Below are 23,841 nucleotides of genomic sequence, written 5' to 3'. Positions count from 1 at the left end.
ATGTCTTTGCGGGGCTCCAGCATAGAACACAGCACCACCTCCAAGGCCCACATCCCAGAGCCGACAAGCAGGTCCCCTCAGCTGTCTAACTAACTGTGGCTGCCTCTGTCCCGGGAGAGGTGGGTAGGGAAACCCAGGACCTCGCATCCCACTTGGGGACTAGTCAGCACCTTGGTAAGAGGACAAGGAGGTAAGAGGACAAGGAGACTTTGTGGGGAGCCTCAGCTGCCTGACCTCCCACCATCAGTGGGAGGGCGCCGCTGTCAGGGAAGGCACCCCTCTTCCTGCTCTACCCAGCTCCCTTGCTGCCCCCACCCCAGTGCCCACCACCAAAAGGTGCCCCTCACACAGCCCCAGACCCCTCCATGGAGTGAGAAGTAGGGGCATGACCAAGCCCTCAGCCCCAGCGCCCCTCTGCCCGGCCTCCCCAGGCGGTCTCGGGCTGGGGTGGGCGGGCCCGCAGGCATCCGCGGGGCCTTACCGTGGAGAGTGCTCCGGGTGATCTGTCCCCCCATCTCCGGCGGCGGGCAGTGCAGCCACCTCTGCGGGGCCGGCCGGCTGGTCACCGAGTCGCCCCGGCCGGCTGCTCCCCTCCTCCTCCCCCGTCTCCTCCCCCGCGGGCGGAGACCGGCATGGCAGGGCCGAGGCCCCTCCCGCGCCCCCACGCGCCCCCTCCCGCACACGCGCACGCCGCCCGCCCGCGGCCAGCCGGCCACACGCGCACGCAGCACGCACACCCCTCCGGCCGCCGCCTCCCCGCTCCCACCCACTCCAGCCTCCCCACCTCCCGCGCTGGTACAGCCGATGGGATCTGTCATGTTTATTTACATAAGGAGGAGGAGACTGGAGGCTTCCTGAAATAGCAGCGAGCTCCAGAAAGCGAGCAGAGGCGCGCACACGCACACACATCCCCATCACGCACAGCCCCATCTCAGGGATGTAGTGACACACACAGCCCTCCCTGAACGCCCAGGCCGACAGCCATTCATTCACTAGCCTCATGCACCTACTACATGCAGAGGTCCTGCTAGGTGAGAGGGGACCCCCTGGGAAGCAAAACAGACATCGTCCCTGCCCTCAAGAGGTTCACAATCAAGCGGATGGAGCTGTTAACCAAGTGCTAACACCGTTTCTGTCTTCTTCCAGGCTCTGTTCCAAGGGCTTTGCAAGTATTAACTCCTTTGGTCCTCACAGGCTGAATGATGAGGTCAGTATTACAGTCATTATCAACAGGTACCATCTCTAAGATGATGATGATGGTCTTACAGATGAGAAAACTGAGACAAAGAGAGGCTGCTCACCTAAAAGGTGGCAAGGCTGGAATGCAAACCCAGGCAGTGCAGCACCAGAATCCAGGCTTTTCCCCCCCACACCAACCTATCCCTTTAACCATGCACATACACACACACCACACACCCCAACACAGACCTGCACTATTCTTCTGCATCATGTCACACAGATGTGCATATACATGGGCTCATAAGCACTTGGGAGCATTCACCACTGAGCGCACTCAGCCATCTACTGACCACCAGACATGTACTCACATGGTTACATGCACACCTCTCAATGTCCACAGTCAACATATGCCTGCTTCCACAGACTCGCAAAGTTTCTACAGAAATCTTAAGGTAGACACTGGCACCCCACACTCAGGGAAGAGGGAAAGGTGGGAACAGAGGGGGAAGAGGGAGGCTGGGATGGCAGGCCCCTCCAGCCCTGGGCAGGCATGCTGGGAGCCCAGATCATCATCAAGAGAGCAGCTGCCATGCAATGAGCATGCACTGTGCACCAGGAACTGTGTGGGTGGCAGCGGCTATGATGATATCTGTTTTACAGAGAAGAAAGTGGAGGTTCTGAGAGGCTAAGGAGCTTGCCTGAGGTTACCCAGCAGGTCACAGGCAGGACCAGGACTCAGGCCATGTCTGAGGGACAATGTCACCATCCAACACAAGCTCAGGGGCCTCTACCAGGACAACAGGACAGCACCATCCTCCCTGGCCCTGGCCCTGGCCTGGACACCAGCCCCTGTCCTCAAGGTCTGGGATCTTGGACCCCAGGGAAAGGGCTGGGTGGGAAGAGAAAGCCAGCGGGCAGGTGGGAGGACAGAGGGGTAGGGGCTGAGGAAGGGGCCACGGGAAAGGTGGAGGCTGTCCCACAGCAGATGGAACTCAGAGGCCTGGGCCCTGTAAGGGACTGGACTGGGTCCTGAGCCCGCAGCTCAAGACCCTGCTGCTCCCACTTCTGAGTGGGTCTGGGGAAGCGGTTAGGAGGGACATTCAGGCCTGACCTAGAGTCATCAGCAGAGGGCTGGGCGGGATCTGGGGGAGAGCAAGCCCAGTCGGCCGATGCTCCCCTGAGCCAGAGGCATGCCCACGACTTCCGGGAGAAGCCACGACACCCGAGTCCACACAAGGCAGCCCACTTTCCACAGGCACATACCGGCTCGTAGCTGTGCAGAGTCACACGTACACACACGCACACACTTCCTGGCACACATACCCAGTTCCCATGGGGGCGGGAAGCTAAGTCAGTCTGACAAGGAGAAAGTAAGCCAAACTCCTTTTGTCGGATAATGATCATAATAACAGCAAACACGAGGCCTTACTGCATGATCCACACTGCCCTGAGCGTGTGACGCATTTAACTTGCTCAATCCTCACGACAACCCTAAGAGATCAGTGTATGTGTATGCCCATTTTACAGGTGAGGAAATTGAGGCCAAAAGAAGATGCTTTGGAGGCTGTTCCTGTAGCAGCAGAGTCACCCTCCACACCCTGCCTGCCTTTTAACACACTCGGCTGGCCCCCTGCCCACCAACCCCTCACACATGCCCAGCCTGGCCTTCCTATGGCCCCACACCCAGACATCAGCCTCCCTCTCACCTTGGTTCCTGCCTTCTCCTCACTTGGAATGCCCCCTTCCCATCACCCAGCACTGGGAACACTTCTTCTGGGAAGCCTCCCTAGGGCCCTAGGTAAGAGTAAGTCCCTGTTCTTGGCACTTATATTTCCTCTGAGCTCCTGAGCTGGGCATCTCCTAACACTTACCCTACTCGGTCCTATACAGAGAGAGCCATGGCCTGGCTGGGGCCCTATCTGCTTGCCCCAGCTTCTCCTGGGTGCACCTCAACCATTTAATTCAACTCTACCCACATTTATTGATCCCCTACTATGTGTCAGACACTAAGGATGCAAGGGTGGCCCTCAGTGGCAGGTCCTAGCTCTCGCAGACTTCCAGTCCAGAAGGAAACAGACATTTATCCAGTAGCCTCACTAAGGAGTATATCATCACAACCTGAGAAAAAGGGTCTGAAAGAAAGGAGCAAGGTTCTGGGAGGCTCAGGACAGGCTTTCCTGAAAAGCAACAGTGAAGGCAAGATCTGAAGGCTAATGGCCCTGTGCTGTGGAGGTGGCTTAGGGGAGAGAGTGAGTACAACATAGGCAAAGGCCCTGTGGCTGGAGAGAGCTGGTGTGTTCCAGAAGCAAGGTTGGTATGGAGCAGGGTGAGCAGGAGGAGCCTCAGGAAATGCTCCATTGCCGAGCCAGGATGGGTCAGGGATACACCAGGAGGGTCTTGAGGAGAAGGGCGAAGACTCTGGCCTTCTTCCTGAGAGCAATAGGGAAGTTCTGCAGCAGGGAGGAAACAGACCAGACCCACATTTCAGAAAGTCACTGTCCTATCTGGTTGTGAAGGGTGAGGGAGGAGGCAGGAGGCTCAAGGGGAGGGAGCAGCAGCAGCAACATCCCGCATCCTGCACCCCACAGGGTGAGCCTTGCCTGACTTAGCCTCACTCCCCTCGGGCTTCACATCACTCCTGCCCCTGCCCGGAGCAGGCACTCAGAAAACATCTCACAAACAGACCTGAAATCATGTAATTTTCAGACACAGGACTGTGGGAAAGCAGCCAAGTTGTAAGCAAGCAGGGATGGGGGCAGGTTTGGGGCTCCACGAGCTGGAAGTCCTTCAGATGAGCAGCAGCCCCAACTCTGGCCACTTGAGTGAAACAGAACAGAGAACTGGGAGGTGGCCCGAGTGGCCCCCAGGCCTTCAACACTGCAGTCTAAAAGGGTTTTCCCACAGACGTATGAGCCTGTTTCCCACAATCACTTCCCCAAATAGGATGTGGCAATCAATGTCCTGTGTCTGAGGCTTCCCTCTCCTGTCACTTCCTCAGGCAGTGTCCAGGACCTCTAGAGGAGAGGCAGCCCCGGGATATGGCAGAAGAGCTGCACCCCTTCTCTGTTTTATTCACTGGGGCATCCCATAAAATTTCATTTGGGGCCGGGCACAGTGGCTTACACCTGTAATCCCAGCACTTTGGGAGGCTGAGACGGGTGGATCACTTGAGGTCAGGAGTTCAAGACCAGCCTTGCCAACATGGTGAAACCCCATCTCTACCAAAAATATAAAAAGTTAGCCGGGCGTGGTGGCACACGCCTGTAATCCCAGCTACTGGGGAGGCTGAGGCAGGAGAATCGTGTGAACCCAGGAGGTGGAGGTTGCAGTGAGCCAAGATTGTGCCACTGCAGTCCAGCCTGGGCGACAGAGCGAGACTCCACCTCAAAAAAAAAAAAAAAAAAAAATTCATTTGACCAAAGGATTCTGTTACTAAAAGGGTGAGAAAATCACTAACATACATCATTCATTCACTTATTCATTCATCAACCATTCACTGAGTGCCCACTATACACCAACTGGTGAGCAGGACCCAATGCCCACCCTGCAGAAGCCAGGGGTGTAAAACGGGCATGGACGGGGTAACAGGCAGTTCCAGATCCCAGCAGAAGCCAGGCAGGGATTGAGGAATCAGGTTCTTTCAGCTCTGGCTAAATGATCTGTGTTCCATTCTATAGCCGCACTTTGGAAAGGATGTGAAAGGGGAATGGAGAGGCTATAAGTAAATATATAGCAGAAGCTATAAATGCTACCATTTATTGATCGCTTACTGTGTGCCAGGCACTGTGCTAAGTATCTTATGTATCAGCCAATCCCAAAACTTCCCTTCAGGAGTTATAATCACGCCCATTTTTGGGCTATAAAACTGAGGCTTAGAGAGGTTATTCTGAAGGCAAGACAAACGAGGCTTCAAACCCAGACCTGCCTGACATCAAAACTCATGCTCCATCCAGGAAAGGGCAAAGGGCAGGGGCCCCTCTTCCTTACAGGAGAGAAGACAAGGGGACAGTGGACCGTCTCCTTAAGGAAGCAGAAGGGTTCTGTATGGCAGCAGAGCCTAGACGTTTTCCAGTGGACAGAAGGTGACATTCCCGGGATGAAGCTTAAATGCAGGCGGAGGACAGGCAGTAAGGCTGGACTTCTCATCCGCTAACAGGTGACCCAGACAGACACTGGAGATGTCATCCTGGAAATTGTGAAGAACACAGACCCATATATGACCTGGGTGGGGACTTAATACCTCAAAGCCTGCAGGCAGGAAGCAGGGCTGGCAGTGCCCCTGGGGGCCTGGTCTGACAGAATCCCCAGCTGCATCCGTCCTCTCATGCCATCTAGGGAACCTTAGGCCCCTTGGCTCTCTGAACCCATTCAGCTCCCAAGGCCCTCCCCACTACTATAGCTGTCCCTCCTTTCCCTGCCATCTCCTGTCCCCTGACCCCTTTCAGACAGCTCCTCTTCCCTTGGGTGCCATCTTGGTTTCCATGATGGTCTAGCTCAAGGCTTTCCTCACCAAGTCCTCTCTCATCCAGGTTCCCCAAGGCCTAGCACCTCATTCCCAGCCTAAACCTGCCCTCTCAGAACTCAAAGTCTAAGGCAGAGCCAGCAACTCCAGAATAAAACATGGAACAAATTCACTGGGGAATAGAAACCATCAGAGTCACAGTCACCAAGCTCTCTAAGGGGGAAGAGCCTCCAGAGAGCACTGGGGCCAGCCCCTACCTTCAAGCAGGCAAAGAAGTTCTGGGCCCATTTTACAGGTGTAGCAAAGAAGGCCCAATAAATGATAGAGACTTTGCCAAGGCCACACAGTGGGTGGAAGGCAAGGAGGACTGGGACCCAGGAGTAATGTCTTCTGCTGCTATGCCTAATATGACATATAAATCCAGGCATCAGGAGGTATAGAAGACAACACTGGACAAGGGAGGGGGTAACTTCTTTTTATGAAGTAGGGGGAAGTGACTAGGGTCTGGGGAGGCCAGGAAGAGGAGGTGACCCTGCTGTGGAGGAGCTGGGAGGCAGCCCCTTGCTGCTATAGTGTTTCCTTCATCAAGAACAAGGGATAATTTGATTGAGTTGATGAGCCGCCTCATCAGCATTTGAGGCTTATGGCCATCCTGCCAGGGCCCCATCCTCTCTACCCATTAGGCTGGGCCTGGCAGTAGAGAATAGGAAGCAGGGAACCCCAGCTGAAAGCTTCCTTCTATGCCCAGAGCCAGGACAAGAGTGGAGGCTGCTGCCTCGAGTCTGGAAGAGTGAGAGATGAGGAGGGAGAGGAGAGCAAAAGTACTCAGAGATGGAGAGTGCAAGCCAAGTGCTGCAGAGAAACTGGAGCCAGGGAGCCCAGAGGGCGTCCTCGGGGGTTGGGACAGGTGCCCCAGCCGTGACAGCTGCCAGCCGCCCAGGAGGATGGGAACACAACAGGTGCAGAGGCGGGGTGGAGACTGAAAGGGAATCTGAGCAAACAGAACCTGGATGGAGTTGAGGTCCCTCCCTGCCAAGGCCCACTGCCAAGCAGCCCTTTCTCGGCCTCTCCAAGACACAAACACACCTGCTCGTGCTCCCCAGTTCCAGGCCTCAGGGCCAGCATGGCCAGCCTAGACTGGACAGAAGGATCACCATCCATGCCAGGCAGAAAGGATGGAACAAGGAAGAAACCAGGTTTCTATTCCCAGGACAGAGTGTGCCAGACAAAGCCCACACCCACTGAGTCCCTAGCTGGAGGCAAACATTTGCCTATGATAAGATCTGTGTCACAGGTCAGGAAGGGTGGATGGATGTGCCCACCCCACTCACGTGGAGGGTGGGAGCTCTGGTCTTCAGGTTGGACGGGCAAGCTACTGAGCTTCTCTGAGGCTCCACCATCTCTTCTCCATGGTGGAGATCACATGGCCCAGAAACTTGTGAGAACTGAATAACATAACCTGTGACGGCCGCTGCCTGGCTCCATCCATAACAGCAACGCTTGAGAGTCAGAGAACTCGGGAATCCACGTAGAACTGGAAGGACTAAAGTCTCTGTCCCAGCCTTGGAGAAGAGTGACTTGGGATGCAGGATATGCATATAGCACTAAGAATACAGCCAGGCGTGGTGGCTCACACCTGTAATCCCAGCACTTTGGGAGGCCGAGGCGGGCAGATCACCTGAGGTCAGGAGTTCGAGGCCATCCTGGCCAACATGAAGAAACCCTGTCTCTACTAAAAATACAAAAATTAGCCAGGTGTGGTGGCACACCCCTGTAATCCCAGCTGCTCGGGAGGCCGAGGCAGGAGAATCAATTGAACCCAGGAGGTGGAGGTTGCAGTGAGCCGAGATTGTGCCACTGCACTCCAGCCTGGGTGACAAGAGTGAAAACTATCTCAAAAAAAGAAAAAAATACATGTTACCCCAAGGAGGAGAAATAGAAGACCTGCTTTAATAAGAAACATTTACTCAGTACCCGCTTACTCTGCACCAGGCACATTCTAAGCTTTGCATGTATGATTGCATGGGTGCCTCACATGCAAATGCCATTTCAGAGCACTGGGTAGCAGTCAGTTCTTCTAAGGAAGTAGATTAAACAGTCCCTTGTCACCTGGTTAGTGCTGCGTTTTTGTTCAGGAATAGAATTAATTTTAAACTGGAAGCTAGCCTTTGTCCCAGCAATCACAAGTGATAAATTAGCAGGGTCTGAATACATAAGATTTGCTCCCTACACCAGAACTTGGATGGGGAGGGTGAGGAAGGGCAGGCAATGAGACTTTATGGGGAGAAGAGACGCAGAGAAATGAGGAGACCCAGGGTGTCGCAGGAGACAGGATGAGCGCGGGATGTGCTGAAACAAGACATGGGCCTCGTCCATCGGAGATGCGGAAACACACTCTGCTGATCCCTGCTGGGCCTGCCTGGATTATGAGAAAAGCTGGCAGCTGATAACAGGAGGTTAAATCCCTCCTCCACAGGCAGAGATCCTCCTCAATCCATCCCTCCCTTCACCTCCACCCCACGCACACACTCACACTCACATTCACATATACAACTTTAGCCCCACGGCTCAGCCTACGCTCCTGGTGCCCACTCCTTCTTGTGTCAGGCCCCCAGCTAGCTGAAGCCACCCCAAAGCTGGGAGGCCCCCCTCCTTCCTCTGGGGATTCTGCTTCCTCTGGCTCCTGCCTGCTTCCTGCCTCTCCCAGGTCCAGCTTACAGAGGGATGGCCAAGCCCAGGACCAGCTGACTTGGCCTCCACTTCTGCTCCCATGCCCTGGCCCTGCCCCTGCCTGCTACCCCTCCTGGGGCCTCTGACTCCAACCTTTGGGCTCAGATACTGGGTGTCAGTAGCTACAACAAAGTGACAGTACAGGACCCCACAGGGGCTCAGGCCCTTGGCTGGGGTACTCCCAGTATGGCCACTGGCAGCTGGATCCCAGTGCTGTGACACAGCAAATACTACTCAGTGCCACCAGTGTTGTCTACACTAGGGGCTTCACAGTAGAGGTGGCAGTTAAGAGTAGGCTCCAGAGTCAAACTTCCCGGGTTCAAACCTTGGTTCTAACATCTACTAAGTGTCCATTTCCTCTTCTGAAAAATTGGGTTGATAGTAATAGTGCCTAGCTCCTACGGCTACTGGAGAGATGAAATGAGCTCATGCATGTCGTGTGCTCAGAACAATGTGGGGTGCATGGGAAGCGCTAGTATGTGGTAGCACTGTAGATGAGCTACTCCTGACTTCTATACAGAGGCCCTGACCTTACCCTTCCTTACAAATGAGGAAACCAGGACACAGAGGTGGGAAATGGCAGAGTCGGGATTTGATCTCAAGTCAGTCTGCCCAGAGCTGTTCTATCTGGGGGCTTCTTCCCCTCAAAGCTCTTTAGCCCCAAAAGGCCTAGTGGCCTGGTCTCCCCCCACCTCTGACCTGGCTCCCCTTGAAGGGGCTTTAGCCCGTCAGTAGGGGGTCCTGGCACCTCTTCCTCTGAAAAAACTAGGCAGGAACTTGACAAATAAGTACCCAAATCAATTCAGAAAATTACATCTGCTGCCAGCATCTTGAAACATCTGCTCTGGGCCCCCAGAAGGGGAGGAACTCAGCACCCTAGATGGGAACATTGAGGCTTGGGGACACTGAATACTTTGCCCAGGTCACACAGCGAATGCTCAGCTAAGCTGGGATTTAGAAACACACCTACTGGACATCAGAGCCCAACACCTGCCCCTCTGCCACGTGGCCTCTCAGAATGACCCAGCTCTTAAAAGCTATGAAACAATGTCACCAGTATCTTACTGGATCTGCAAAAGTACCCTATCAGGTACCACAGGACAGATGCTCATCCCTTTGTACAGAAAGAGAAAAACAGAGGCTCAAGGAGGTGGAAATTAATTGTTAAAGCTATAAAGTGCCAGAGCTGGGCCAGAACCCAGATTTCAGACTCAAGAGTGCAGGCCCCAGGGCTTTGTCTACTGCAGAGTGCTGCCCCTGAGAACAGCCACCTTCGGTTAAATAAACACAGCATCAATCAGAGGGACCCAGGGCCACTGCACCCACAAATGTAAAATTTGAGCTGGGCACAGTGGCAAACGTCTGTCATCCCAGAGCTTTGGGAGGCCAAGGCAGGAGGATCACTTGAGCCCAGGAGTTTGAGGTTACAGTGAGCTATGATTACACTCCTGCACCTGGCCTAGCTGACAGAGTGAGACCTTGTCTCTAAAAAAAGAAAAGTGAAATTTGATCCCAATGTGGACTGCCCTGGACTTTGGCTGTAGTGTGCCCACAGTCACCATCCTACTTTGCCAGAGTCCCCGTCATGCACCTAGGCACCCACCTGCAGGCCTTGCCCCAGCCAGGCTCTGGGCCACTCCCACACTAGGGGTCAGAGCTTCAGCACCACACACGTCTCCAAAAGAGAAAGTGGGGACTGAGGCAGGGGGTGCCAGCTCTCACAGGTTGCAAGGCATAAACCTGAAAATGCTCCAGAAAGAAAAAGGGGGTGGCAGGTCCCTTGCAGGAGCAGAGGGCTTGGCTTGGCTCAAAAAATAGGAACTTCTGTTCTCATACAGCAAAGGTGAGAGATGACTTGAGTCCAGCCACTGCACTATGCCAGCTCTGTGCCTACCACTATGGGCCATGACCTAGAGCCCAGAGGACACCGGCCATGCCAGCTGCTGGGCCACAGGCAAGATCCCCAGGCACAGAGGTACCTGTGAGTAATGGGGTCCATGCAGTGCCTCTCAGGAAAGGCCAGTGGCTCTCATCCCCACTGAGTCCAGGAAGGAACTCTGTCCCCTGCTACTACACCTCCAGTCCTAGCCCGAGACTGAGTCCCTGACCCCAACCCCAGACAACCTCACATCTCATAGCCCCACAAACAGGGGCTTTTAGTCCCTGAAGACCTGGGGACCGTGGGCATGTGGCTGGCTCAGGGCTGGCTGCCCCATCCTCCTGAGCCAGAGTTCAGGTGTGGCCACCAAAGGTGGCTGTCAGGACTGTGGTATTCCTGCACAAAGGACAGCCCAAGGAGGGGAGCCACCACAGGGTGACTGCAATGACAGAAACCCACCGCTGTAGCTCCTAGCTGTTCCCTGCAGCTGCCCCATCTCACAATTTGCACATTCATCCGTGGCTCATTGCCGCCGCCTTCCTTTCTTCCCTTTCCAGTAACTTCTCTCAGGCTCCTGTCCCCTGACACCTCCCTCTTCGAGATTACTTCCTTCAGAGACCCCAGGACTGTGTAGGGTCAACATTGAGAAAGCAAAGCCTTCCCTGGCAGTCAGAACTCCTGAGTTCCAGGCAGGCCCTGAGGCTCTGGAATTTAGGGAGGGCAGCCCCTTTTAATGTCTCCGTGGCTTCTCCCTCCTGGTGGCGGTGGTGGCAGTCAGGGCTCCAGAATGTGGGCAGCAAATGCAGCTCCTGGGTTGGGCTCCACCAGCAGGCAAATAGGGGCAGGAGGTCCCTTCCCTGGGAACCCCTCCCTTCTCTAAAACAAATGCTGCACCCCTCACAACCTCAACCCTGCTTAGCCAAGCCCAATTCCCTCTGGGGAAGAGAGCTCTTTGTTCTCAGGGCAAGTGAAGGAGGTGGGCTACATTAGACTTTGTTTGGGGGTCCTTTTTTACTAACCATGACACTGCCTGCCATAATTCACTGTGTGACCTTGGGCAAGTCAGTCCCCTCTCGGGACACAGTTTTCACACCTGTAAAATAGAGGCTTTGGACTGGTTCACTTTATCTCTGAACCAGGAGTTCCCTGAATCAGGAATGTGGGATGGGGATCATTTGGGGGGAGGCAATCAAGAATTTCTAAACTGTCTGAAGAAGCAGCTCCTTCTCCCATTCCCCCTTCCACCAGGGTCTGGTGGGAAACCCAGGATGGGCCAGCGGCACATTCTTCACTGGAAGTGACTGCTTCTCAGTCCTCCTCCTGGCCCCACCCAACATGGGCACCCCCAAGGTTCCGGGGCCCAGTTTATCCCTTGAGTTCTGTTATCCAGGCCGGAAATCTGGTGTCAGCCCAGATTCCCCATCCAAGAGGTCACCGTGTCCTTCTCAAATCCATCCCCTCCTTCCCTCCCCTGGCTCTGCCCATGGTTCAGGCCCCCAGCATCATCCTGCTCTGGACAATCATTCCAGCCTCCGTCCCCCTCTGCAGGGCTGCCAGGCGGGCATCTCTGCCCGACTCAGCCCTCTACCTCCTGTGGCTCCCGAGCATCAGGATAAACTCGATCCCCACTTTGGGGATTATTCAAGGTCCTCTGTGAACTGACCCCAGCCCATGTGTCTGGCCTCACCTTCCCTGACCCCCCCCCACCCCACCCCATGTACCTATGCTCCATGCACACGAGCCAGTTGTGTTCTAGAACATGGCACATCACTTGTCTGTTGCTTTTTGAACACTGTCCCTCTCCTTGGAGTGCCCCTCCCTGGCACTGGTCCCACAAACACTCCCACCTCACCTTCAGCCCCCAGCTCAGAAGAGCCTTTCCTCTGAGATCATCCCAATGCCCTGGGATGGAATAGACCAGATCATCCCTCTCCAAGGCTGTCCAGCCAGTCCTCTGTGCAGCCCCAGCCCTGCAGCCATGGCAGGAGGCCCTTCCCATACTGGGAGCACCCTGAAGGTAGAAAGGTATCTTTTTATCTCTAGATCCTTAGCATCTGACAAGGTGGTCACTCCATAATGCTCAAAGTAGATTTCATGAAGAAAGGAAGAAAAGAGGAAGAGGAGGAGGAGGGAGGGAAGATGAAAGCCTGGAGCCGATGGTGCGGGCTCGTTACTCTTCCCCCTTCTGCTCCTCTCCAGTGCCCCAGGTCCCTGTGGACCCAGTGAGACCCAAAGGTGACAGATTGCCTGGCCGTGACCTCGCAGCACCAGTGGGGGCCCTCCTTGTTCCTGCAGTACTATTGGCAGCACTAGCCTGTGCTCACTCAAGCAGAAAGAGCCAAGAAGCCACGCAGCCAGGTGTGTCCTGGAACATGGGGGAGCCAGAGTGCAGAGCCTTATCTGACCATCTTCCCTGGAGGCAGCAGAAGAGCATCTGCCTGCCCCCAGCCACCCCACTGCAGGACTACAGGGAGGAGGGGCGGAAAACCTTGTGCCTGGCTCCCGCCCAGCTTCTCCCGGATTAAAGCGGCAGGGGACAGAGCGCCTCCAGCTCATTTGCATAAACCATTTATAGCAGCGCCTTCAAACCCACGCCTTCCAAGAAGAAAAAAGCCCACTGCAATTGCCTGTGGCTTCCCAGTCTGTCGTTTTCCCTTCTCTTTCGTTTTTTTGTTTTAATGACAGGAAGCTGTGCTCAAGAGAAATCTCTGCCCTGGCTGTTCTTGGCAGCAGAGGGAGCTGTGCTTTCCCTCCAAATTGAATAAGAATGATAAGCAGCCAGCCCCCGGGTGTCAGTGACTTACAGTTTGCAAAGCCTACGAGCACTCACGAACTGTTTCAGTCTTCCCAGGAAGCACAGGAGGTAACTATTGCCAGACCCCATTTTACAGATGAGAAAACCAAAGCTGAAAGAGGGTAAGTGACTTGTCTAAGCCACAAAAAACTAGTAAGTGACTGTAATGGACATGGTGGCTGATGCCCAACATCTACACCACCCCAAGACAACAGCAGTTCTCAGCCCTGGTTGCACATCAGCATCACCTAGGAGGTAATAAAATTACTGGTAGAGCCAAGTGTGGTGGCTCATGCCTGTAATCCTAGCACTTTGGGAGGCTGACGCTGGAGGATCACTAGAGCCCAGGAGTTTGAGACCAGCCTGGGTAACATAGCAAGACCCTGTCCCTACAAAAAAATAAATAAAAATTAGCTGGGCATGGTGGTGTGTGTCTGTAGTCTCAGTTACTTGGAAGGCTGAGATGAGAGGGTCGCTTTAGCTCAGGAGGTCAAAGCTGAAGTGAGCAGAGATCACGCCACTGTACTCCAGCCTGGGCAAGAGAGAGACTCTGTCTCAAAAAAACCAAAAACAAAAACAATTACTGATGCCCAGTATCCACGCTAGACCAATTCATAGAGAAATCTGAAGTGTGGGGCCCAGCTCCCCAAGCAATTCTCACATACAGCCAGCGTGCCATACCCTGGCAATAAGCCAATCACAATGGTTTCATTCCCCTTCTCAGTGACATGGTCAAGAATGGCCAGGTGACCCACTTCTGGCCAATGAGGCATAGATTTCCCAGCAGTGGGAAATGTGCTGGAACCCCTCTGAGAAAGGGATCCTTGCTCCACAGAACATAGGGGTCGTTCTCCTTTCTCCAGATATCACTGTGTCCAGCTGCAATTCCTGGGACCACCATGGCCATGTCACTACTGGTCTAGAAGGAAACCAACCCAAGGATGGCAGAGTAGAGAGATGGGAAGTACTTCATCCTACAGCCTTGACTCAGCCAACCCTGAAAGCCACCCACCTTGGGACATCCTGTTTTCTGCATAGTACAGCTCCTTACTGCTTAAGTCAGTGCAGGCCAGCATTTGTTATCGCAATAGATAGGCCTGAGACAACAGCAGTCACCTTCTCATGTCCCTCACCCCAGTCATCCCCATGTCATCCAGGAAAATGGGCCTCTGGATCTTCCACTGCAGGGTGGATGCTTGACTGATGGCCCCAGCTGTGGAGCTCTGAAGTCCATCCCCATGTCTGCTCCAAGGCAATGCTTCCCACAGCTCACCCCAGCTAGTGATGCATGTGGCAGGGATATTAAGGCAGGACCATTCCTGGGAGATGTGGGGCTCCACTGGCCAGGGACTGTGGCTCTGGCTGGAGGATACTCCAAGGTCTTGCAGAACTTTTCTTAGAATTGCACTATAGTCTGATATGCTCCCACCAAACTTCCTTCCTTTCTTACCCCTCTCCTTCACTCAGGGTCCCACTTGCACTGAGGTCTGATGGCTCCCCCAGACTCCCCCAGCTTCCTCCTTATTTTTCTTCACACAGGCATTTCCCCTGATTATGTATGTATGTAGGCATGTATGTATGTATGTTTAATCCTCTCTTGATGTCTACTTAACCCATGACCTGCCTAACACACGACCTGCATCACCTCATGCCTGGACTACTACTACCCAGTTGTGTGTCCCTTCCACCCCATCCCTAATCCTTCCTACACAAACCATGCTACTCCCCAACTCAAGACCCTCCAACAGTTTCTTATTTCTTATACTATCGAGTTCAGTTACTTCTGCCTTTCTTTATAAGCAGTACTGACCCTGACCTGCCCTACCAGCCAACTCTGGCAGAAGACTGAAATCCATCCCTGTTGTTTCACTTACATGCCTAGAGGGCATCCCCATGTGGGAGCAACCCTGGCCATTGGCAGCACAGAAATGACTGATGTGGCCCATGACCAATGAATATTGAAGCTGTCCTAAGTCTGAGTACCAATTCCACCCCTTTCCACATATGTTCCTCAATGACAAAGGCTCCCTCGGCCTCCCCTCACTTCGTCCCAATGGAATATTTAATTTAAAAAAATACATTTTATACACAAATCACCCTCCATCAACAAGAAGAGAATCCTCTAAAGATGGTTATGGTAACGAAAATGATTCTTATTCATAATGATAATGACATTAAGCACAAGATGATAAAGTTGAAGATGGTGATGGTACTGGAGAAAAAAGTAGTGATAAAAATAAGTGTGAAGGCTGGGCGTGGTGGTTCGCACCTGTAATCCCAGCACTTTGAGAGGCTGAGGTGAGCAGATCACTTGAGGACAGGAGTTCGAGACCAGCCTGGCCGACATGGTGAAACCCTGTCTGTACTAAAAATACAAAAATTAGCCAGGTGTGGTGGCACACGGCTATAGTCCTAGCTACTCAGGAGGCTGAGGCAGGAGAATCACTTGAACTCGGGAGGTAGAGGTTGCAGTGAGCTGAGATCAGGCCACTGCGCTCCAGCCTGGGTGAAAGAGCAAGACTCCATCTCAAAAAATTTTTTTAAAAAAAGTCTGAAAATAAAAGAAAATTTTAAAAGCAGAAAAGCAGGGGTTAAAATGTTCTCACATTATGATCTCAATGATATAAGCATATATGCAATACAGCTGACTTCCTCCTGATGCACTGCTATGTTAACCAGCTGTGTCTGTTAGGAATTGCATTTGGTTGCTAGTAATAAAAAACAGAAATAACATTGCTTTTAAAATATATTAAGTGTTTTCTTTAACATAGGAAGTCTGCAGGTACACAGACATAGCTAGTGTGGCAGCTCTGTAATTATCAGGGACCTGGGCTTCTTTCATCTTTCTACCCCATCTTCCACATAACACTGCAAGGTTGCTTCATAGTCTGAAATAGAAGCTGAAGCTCCAGCCAGCTTGCCCACATTCCAGGCAAGAAACAGAAAGAACACAGAAAACCAAAACCAAAGGACATATATTAGCTACCTGCCCCTCTTTAAAGGAGCCTTATTCAAAGTCCACCCAACAATTCTAATTTGCATCTCATTGACCAGAATGTAGTCACATGCCTACACCAAGCTGGACAAGAAGCTGAAATGTGTGGTCTTTTCATTGGACATATTGCCTGCTCAAGTTAAAAACAGGGTCCTCAGCCATAAGATGAGTTCCATTTCCTCTGGAGAACATTCTGATTGATGCCCTTAGTACATGGAAACTTCAAAGCTGGGAGTGTCTTCCCTGGTGTCCCCACACACCCCTTTGCTCCCTCCAGCTGAACTGCCACCCATAATGAGAAGCCGTGTTGTCCCTAAACTTGATGACAGGTTGGTATGCCAGAAAACTGTGTGATTTATTTAAATAGGACATAAAAAGTATGAAAAATCTCTTTTAAGAGAATGAAAAGATTAGCCACAGACAGGGAGAAATTCATTGCAAAGCACATATCTAATAGAGAATCCAGAATATATAAACAACTCTTAAAACTCAAAAATAAGAAAACGACCTAATGAAAAATAATGGGCAAAAATTTAAACAGACACTTCACCAAAGTAAATATATAACTGGCAAATAAGCACATGAAAAAATGCTCATTGGCTGGGTGCAGTGGCTCATGCCTTAATCCCAGCAATTTGGGAGGCCAAGGTGAGAGGATTGCTTGAACCCAGGAGTTCAAGACCAGCCTGGGCAACATCACAAAACCCTGTCTCTACAAAAAGCTCAAAAATCAGCCAAGTATGGTGGTGTATGCCTGTAATCCCAGCTTCTCAGGAGGCTGAGGTGGGAGAATTGCTTGAGCCTGGGAGGTCGAGGCTACAGTGAGCCATGATTGTACCACTGCACTCCAGCCTGGGTAACAGCGAAATACCCTGTCTGAAAAAGAAAAAAAAAAAAAAAAAAACGGGTGCAGTGGCTCATGCCTGTAATCCCAGCACTTTGGGAGGCCAAGGCAGGTGGATCACCTGAGGTCTGGAGTTCAAGACCAGCCTGACCAATACGGTGAAACCCCTCCTCTACTAAAATTACGAAAATTAGCGGGGCAAGGTGGCATGCCCCTGTAGTCCCAGCTACTCAGGAGGCTGAGGCAGGAGAATCACTTGAACTCGGGAGGCGGAGGTTGCAGTGAGCCGAGATCGTGCCACTGCACTCCAGCCTGGGTGTCAGAGCGAGACACCGTCTCAAAAAAAAAAAGGAAGAAAGAAAATAAACAAAAAAGAAAAAATGCTCATCAGTGGGTAGCAGGTGGTTGGAAAAAAAAGTTTGGTTTGTTTTGAGACGGAGTCTCACTCTGTCTTTCAGGCTGGAGTGCAGTGGCACTATCTCTACTCACTGCAACCTCTGCCTCCCGGGCTCAAGTCATTCTCCTGCCTCAGCCTCCCGAGTAGCTAGGATTACAGGCACATGCCACCATGCCCAGCTAGTTTTTGCGTTTTTAGTAGAAACGAGGTTTCACCATGCTGTCCACGCTGGTCTTGAACTCCTGACCTCAGGTGATCCGCCTGCCTTGGCCTCCCAAAGTGCTGGAACTACAGGCGTGAGCCACCGTGCTCGGCCTAATCCAGGGTAAATCTGTGCCTAAATTAAGCCGGGCGTGGTGGTTCACACCTGTAGTCCCAACTACTTGGGAGGCTGAGGCACAACAATCACTTGAACCCAGGAGGTGGAGGTTGCAGTGAGCTGAGATCATGCCACTGCACTCCAGCCTAGGCGACAGAGAGAGACTCTGTCTCAAATAAATAAATAAATAAATAAATAAATAAATAAATAAATGGATATACACCATAGCATGCATGAATCTCAAACTAATTATGCTGAGTGAAAGAAGCTAGAGAAAAAAAGAGACCATACTGTATGATTCCCATTACATAGAACTCTAAAAACTGTAAACTAATCTATAGTGACGGAAAGCAGCTGGCAGTTACTTGATTATGGCAGAGGTGGGGGGGTGCAGCAGGGAGGAGTAGGAGAGGGGATTATTTAAGGCACAAGGGAACTTGTGAGGGTGACGGAAATGTCCACTAAGTTCATGGTGCTGATGATTTCACAGGTATATGCATATGTCAAAACACATCAACTGTGCATTTTAAATATATGCAGTATATTTTTGTCAGTTATACTTTAATAAAGCTGTATTTTAAAACCTATTAAATGTAAGCATAAGCCAGCCACAGTGGCTCACGCCTGTAATCCCAGCACTTTGGGAGGCTGAGGTGGGCAGATCGCTTGAACTCAGGAGTTCAAGACCACTCTGGGCAACATGGTGAAGTCCCATCTCTACAAAAAATACAAAAATTAGCCGGGCATGGTGGTGTGCACCTGTGGTCCCAGCTACTCCGGAGGCTGAGGTAGGAAGATCACCTGAGCCCAGGAGGTTGCAGTGAGCCATGATCACACCACTGCACTCCAGCCTGGGTGACACAGTGAGACCCTGTCTCAAAAAATATATATAAGAGTGTGAGAGGAGGGAGTAGGGGAAAAAAAAGTGTTACTTCTATAAAAACTAAGATGAATCAGTTCCTCAAAAAATTAAAAATAGAATTACCATATGATCCAGCAATTCCACTCTGGGTGCATACCCAAAAGAATGGAAAGCAGGGACTTGGACTTGAACAGAATTCATAAACCCATGTTCATAGCAGCATTATTCACAATCGCCAAAACACGGAAGCAACCCAAGTGTTCATTGACTGATGAATGGATAAACAAAATGTGGCACATACATACAATGGAATATCATTCAACCTTAGAAAGGAAAGAAATTCTAATATATGCTAAAACAAGAATGAATTTTGAGGACATTATGCTAAGTGAAATAAGCACTCACAAAAAAACCAAATACTGTATGATTCCACTTATCTGAGATACCTAGAGTACTCAAATTCACAGAGACAGAGAGCAGAATGGTGCTTGCCTGGGGTTGGGGGCACTGGGAAATGGGAAGCTAGTGTTTAATGGGTACAGGGTTCCAGTTTGGGAAAATGAACAAAGTTCTGGAGATGGATGGTGCAAAATAACACATGTACTTAATACCACTGAACTGTACACTTAAATGGTTAAGATGGTTAAATTAAATGTTTAAATTTTATGTTACGTGTATTTTACCATAATTTTTTTAAGTACAGAAACAAAAACTAAGTTGAAAGCTTTGGAAAGATGCCCTAAAGGATTGTCCATTAAAAATGCTATCACACTCAGGAGGAGAACAAGACTGGAACCCGCTAGCGCTCCTCCCCATCACAAAGATAGCCAAAACAATGAATAAACAATGATATAGGTATATAGATAGATAGATAGGTAGAGAGAGAGAGAGAGACATGCAGCTTCGCTCTTGTCACCCAGGCTGGAGTGCAATGGCGCAATCTCGGCTCACTGCAACCTCTGCCTCCTGGGTTCAAGAGATTCTCCTGCCTCAGCCTCCCAAGTAGCTGGAACTACAGGTGCCCACCCTCATGCCCAGCTAATTTTTGGATTTTTAGTAGGGAAGGGGTTTCACCATGTTGGCCAGGCTGGTCTCAAACTCCTGACCTCAGGTGATCCACCCGCCTCAGCCTCCCAAAGTGCTGGGATTAAAGGCCTGAGCCACAGCGCCCGGTCAACATTGTTATTTTAACAAAAATAACTGAGGGAGAGTGCCAGAGTTCATCAGATGGGTGACAGAAACTTGAGATGGCTACACAGAGAACAGAAGAAAATGCTGGGACTCTACCACTCCATCCCCCCACCAGGATCAGCTGGAAACCAGGAGGTAAGCAAGAGGCACCCCCCATCAACACCTTGGCCACCTACAGACCTCACCACTGGAGTCCCTGCAATTCTCACAGGCACCAAGCTCAGCTAAGGAAGCTGCCTGGAGTCCACACAGCAGTGCTCCTCCAAAGAAGAAGCCAATGCTGTGCCATGCCCCCTGTGCCCACATGGCTACTCTGCTATGCCATCTTGGAATTGGAACAACAGCTGGAGCACGTCTTGCTCCCAGGATGAGTTGCCATGGGTCCCCTTCATCCCTGGAGCTAAGCCACCCTGCACCCCAGCCCAGTGGCCCAACATCCCCAAGCCAAGCTGCCAGCAGCTGTTACACCCTTCCCTGCAGGGCCCAGCAGAGGGAGAGCCACTCCATCTACCCCTCCTTCTGCCCCCTTGGGCCAGAGCCTGACTGATTTCCTAGGTACCCTGCCTCCTAAACACAGTACCTTGGCTGCTCAGGACAGTCACATCTCTCTGGTGCCTAAGTTGAAGGAGTGCCTTACATCCCAGAAAACAGTACCTTGGCTACCTGGAGCAGTCACTCACCCCAGTGCCTAAGCTAAAGTGGTGCTCTGCATCTCAGGGAAATAGTTCCTGGGCTGCCCAGGACAGTCATGTCCCCTATCACCCCCAGGCATGAGCTGAAGCAGCACACCAGCCCCTGGGGAATCAGTGCCCTGGCCAAGCTGAGGAACTGTGCATCCCAGAACTGAGCTGACCTAGTACCCCATGTCCCAGGGAAATAGAGCTGTGGATGAACTGAGACATCCTGCCCTACAGGCCAAACAACCCTAGTACTCTGTTGCCCCAGAGCTGGGCTAGCCCTCTAGAGTCTGAGCCGCTGACATACCCCTCTCCCTGGGGAGTAAAGTCATCACTGTGCTGTTCCTTGCCCCCTCAGTGCCCAAACAACAGCTGTGCCCCACCTTTCTGGGATACTTGCTGCTGCTGCACCTGGCATCACACAGTCAGGATTATTGCCAAGCCCCACAATCCCTTGTTCTAGAGTCACACTACACAATGCCTCATCCCCTGGGATCTGAGTTGCTGCTGAACCCTATTGGCTCAAGTTCCTGAATTGCAGCCATGCCTTGTTTCCCAGGCCCAAATCTTTAGAGCACTTCTTCCCAGGAGTCAGGCCAGTACTGTGCCCTGTCCCTCCCAGCAGTAGAATCACAGGTACAACCCAGCCTATGGGGCTGAGCTGATAGGCGGTGCTTCAGAGTCACAGATGCTGGCTCTGTGGGCAACATATATCCAACCCTGCCACTGACAGCAAAGTTGCACCCCATGACCCAGGTGGCATAATATGCTTGCAAGACCCTCAGCCTAGGACCCCAGCCCCACAGCCACTCCAAGCACCTGCACCTGGAACTCAGGGCTGCTGCAGCGGCTTGTAGGCCATGTCAGACTTGATACCAAGAGAGATCCCCTTGGCTAAGTCTTCCCCTTGTGGGTTAAATGAGAATAGGAGGACCTCAAGAGCCCTCAACACTGAGGACATTAACAACCTATGATGCCAGTGTACAAACATCTACAGCCTAGGCCACGGGGGTGCTCACAGTTATTGCTGATGTCCAGTGCAGCTGAAGAAGCTGCATAGAGACTATACCATTGCACCTATCCAGAAACAGAGTCATCACACTCTTTCCAATTGGCACACTACAACCCAACTGCAGATGAAAACCTTTCTCTACAAAAGCCATTCTAAAAATTTTGGAAGAGGTGATTGATCCACTAGATGTACAGACATCAACGTGAGGATGTGGGGACACAAGAAACTCAAAAGTCAAGAAAATATGACACCACCAAAGGAACATAATAACTCACTAGTAAGAGACCCAAATGGGAAGGAAATCCACAAATTTCAAGAAAAGGAATTCAAAAAGAGATCTTAAGGAAATCAACAAGATACAAAAAAAAAAATACAGATAGACAATCTGATAAAAATCAAGAAAACAATTCACAATGTGAAAGACAAATTCAACAAAGAGATAGAAACAATTTTAAAAGAAACAAACAGAAGTCCTGCAGCCAAAAAGTTCAATGAATGAAATAAAAAATGCAATAGAGACCTTCAACAGCACTTGATCAAGCAGAAGAAAGATTCTCTGAACTTGAAAGGTAGGTCATTTGAGCTAGGCGCGGTGGTTCACGCCTGTAATCCCAGCACTTAGGGAGGCTGAGGCAGGCAGATCACCAGAGGTCAGAAGTTCAAGACCAGCCTGACCAACATGGAGAAACCCCATCTCTACTAAAAATACAAAATTAGGCCGGGAGCGGTGGCTCAAGCCTGTAATCCCAGCACTTTGGGAGGCCAAGGTGGGCGGATCACAAGGTCAGGAGATCGAGACCATCCTGGCTAACACGGTGAAACCCCGTCTCTACCAAAAATACAAAAAATTAGCCAGGCATGATGGCAGGCGCCTGTAGTCCCAGCTACTCAGGAGGCTGAGGCAGGAGAATGGCGTGAACCCGGGAGGCAGAGCTTGCAGTGAGCCAAGATCGTGCCACTGCACTCCAGCCTGGGTGACAGAGCGAGACTCCATCTCAAAAAAAAAATACAAAATTAGTCGGGCATCGTCACGCTCATGCCTGTAATCCCAGCTACTCAGGAGGCTGAGGCAGGAGAATCACTTGAACCTAGGAGGCAGAGGTTGCAGTGAGCTGAGATCACGCCATTCCACTCCAGCCTGGGCAACAAGAGTGAAACTCCATCTCAAAAAAAAAAAAGAAAAAAGAAAGGTCATTTGAAATTACCCAGTCAGAGAAAAAAAGAAATAAGAACAAAAAAGTCAAGAAAAATTACAAGACTTATGAGACATTATTAAGCAATCAAATATTTGTATTACAGTAGTTTTAAAAGGAGAAGAGAAGGGCCGGGTGCAGTGACTCAAGCTTGTAACCCCAGCACCTTGAGAGGCCGAGGCGGGTGGATCATGAGGTCAGGAGATCGAGACCATCCTGGCTAACATGATGAAACCCCGTCTCTACTAAAAATACAAAAAAATTAGCCAGGCATGGTGGTGGGCGCCTGTGGTCCCAGCTACTCGGGAGGCTGAGGCAGGAGAATGGCATGAAGCCAGGAGGCAGAGCTTGCAGTGAGCCAAGATCACGCCACTGCACTCCAGCCTAGGTGACAGAGCAAGACTCCGTCTCAAAAAAAAAAAAAAGGAGAAGAGAAGGAAAAAGGTGTAGAAAACCTATTTAATGAAATAATAGCTGAAAACTTCTTAGGTCTGGGGAAAGATGTGGACATCCAGATCAAGGAAGCTCAAAGATTCCCAGATAGATTTAACTCAAAAAGGCCCTCCCTGAGGCCATTATAGTCAAATTGTAAAAAGTCAAAGATAAAGAAAGTTCACAGAGAAAGCCTCCAAAAAAAGAAAAAAAAAAGAAAATTCTAAAAACAGCAAGAGAAAAGCATTGAGTCACATATAAAGGAATATCTATTAGACTAAGAGCAGATTTCTCCACAGAATCCTTACAGGCCAGTAGAGAATGGGATGATACAGTCAAAGTGCTAAAAGAAAATAATCATCAGCCAATAATACCATATCCAGCAAAGCTATCCTTCAGAAATTAGGGAGAAATAGTCTTTCCCACACAAGCAAAAACTGAAAGAATTCATCACCACTGGACTAGCCTTACAAGAAATGCTCAATGGAATCCTACATCTGGAAGCAAAAAAGACAATCATCACTATCATGAAAACACATAAAAGTGTAAAACTCACTGGTAGAGCAAATACACAAAGGAGAAAAAGAATCAAACCTTATCACTACCAAAAAAACAAAAACCCAAACCACAATCATAAACAATAAGAAAGAAAGGATACACAAAACAATCAGAAAACAATTAACGAATTGACAAGGGCAAGTCCTCACCTATCAACAATAACCTTGAATGTAAACAGATTAAATTCCTCCATTTAAAAGATATACACTGCCTGAACGGATAAGAAAATAAATGACCTAACTATATGCTACCTACAGGAAACTCACTTCACCTGTAAAGACACATATAGACTGAAAATGAAGGGATGGATAAAGATA

At 50.8% G+C, this 23,841-nt stretch overlaps 1 protein-coding gene across 3 annotated transcripts in view; it reads right to left on the bottom strand.

Moving 5' to 3' along the window:
* The window catches only part of NEURL1 (neuralized E3 ubiquitin protein ligase 1), a 99,178-nt gene that overhangs the window by 37,007 nt on the left and 38,330 nt on the right, over nucleotides 1-23,841 (bottom strand). Inside the window, exons 1-2 of one of the 3 annotated variants that reach the window (XM_024346614.3) lie at nucleotides 785-810; nucleotides 482-542 (exon numbers count right to left, since the gene is read on the bottom strand). The exons of the other annotated variants lie outside the window; for them this stretch is intronic. Of the exons in view, the coding sequence (XP_024202382.1) occupies nucleotides 482-515 (34 nt within the window). The 5' untranslated portion in view covers nucleotides 516-542; nucleotides 785-810. Of the gene's footprint in view, nucleotides 1-481; nucleotides 543-784; nucleotides 811-23,841 lie in introns of those variants that run through there. 3 annotated transcript variants of the gene reach the window in all.

This window comes from Pan troglodytes, chromosome 8 (assembly GCF_028858775.2).
Source record: "Pan troglodytes isolate AG18354 chromosome 8, NHGRI_mPanTro3-v2.0_pri, whole genome shotgun sequence".
In the NCBI taxonomy this organism is placed as follows: domain Eukaryota; kingdom Metazoa; phylum Chordata; class Mammalia; order Primates; family Hominidae; genus Pan; species Pan troglodytes.
This window is presented reverse-complemented; position numbering and strand designations above follow the sequence as displayed.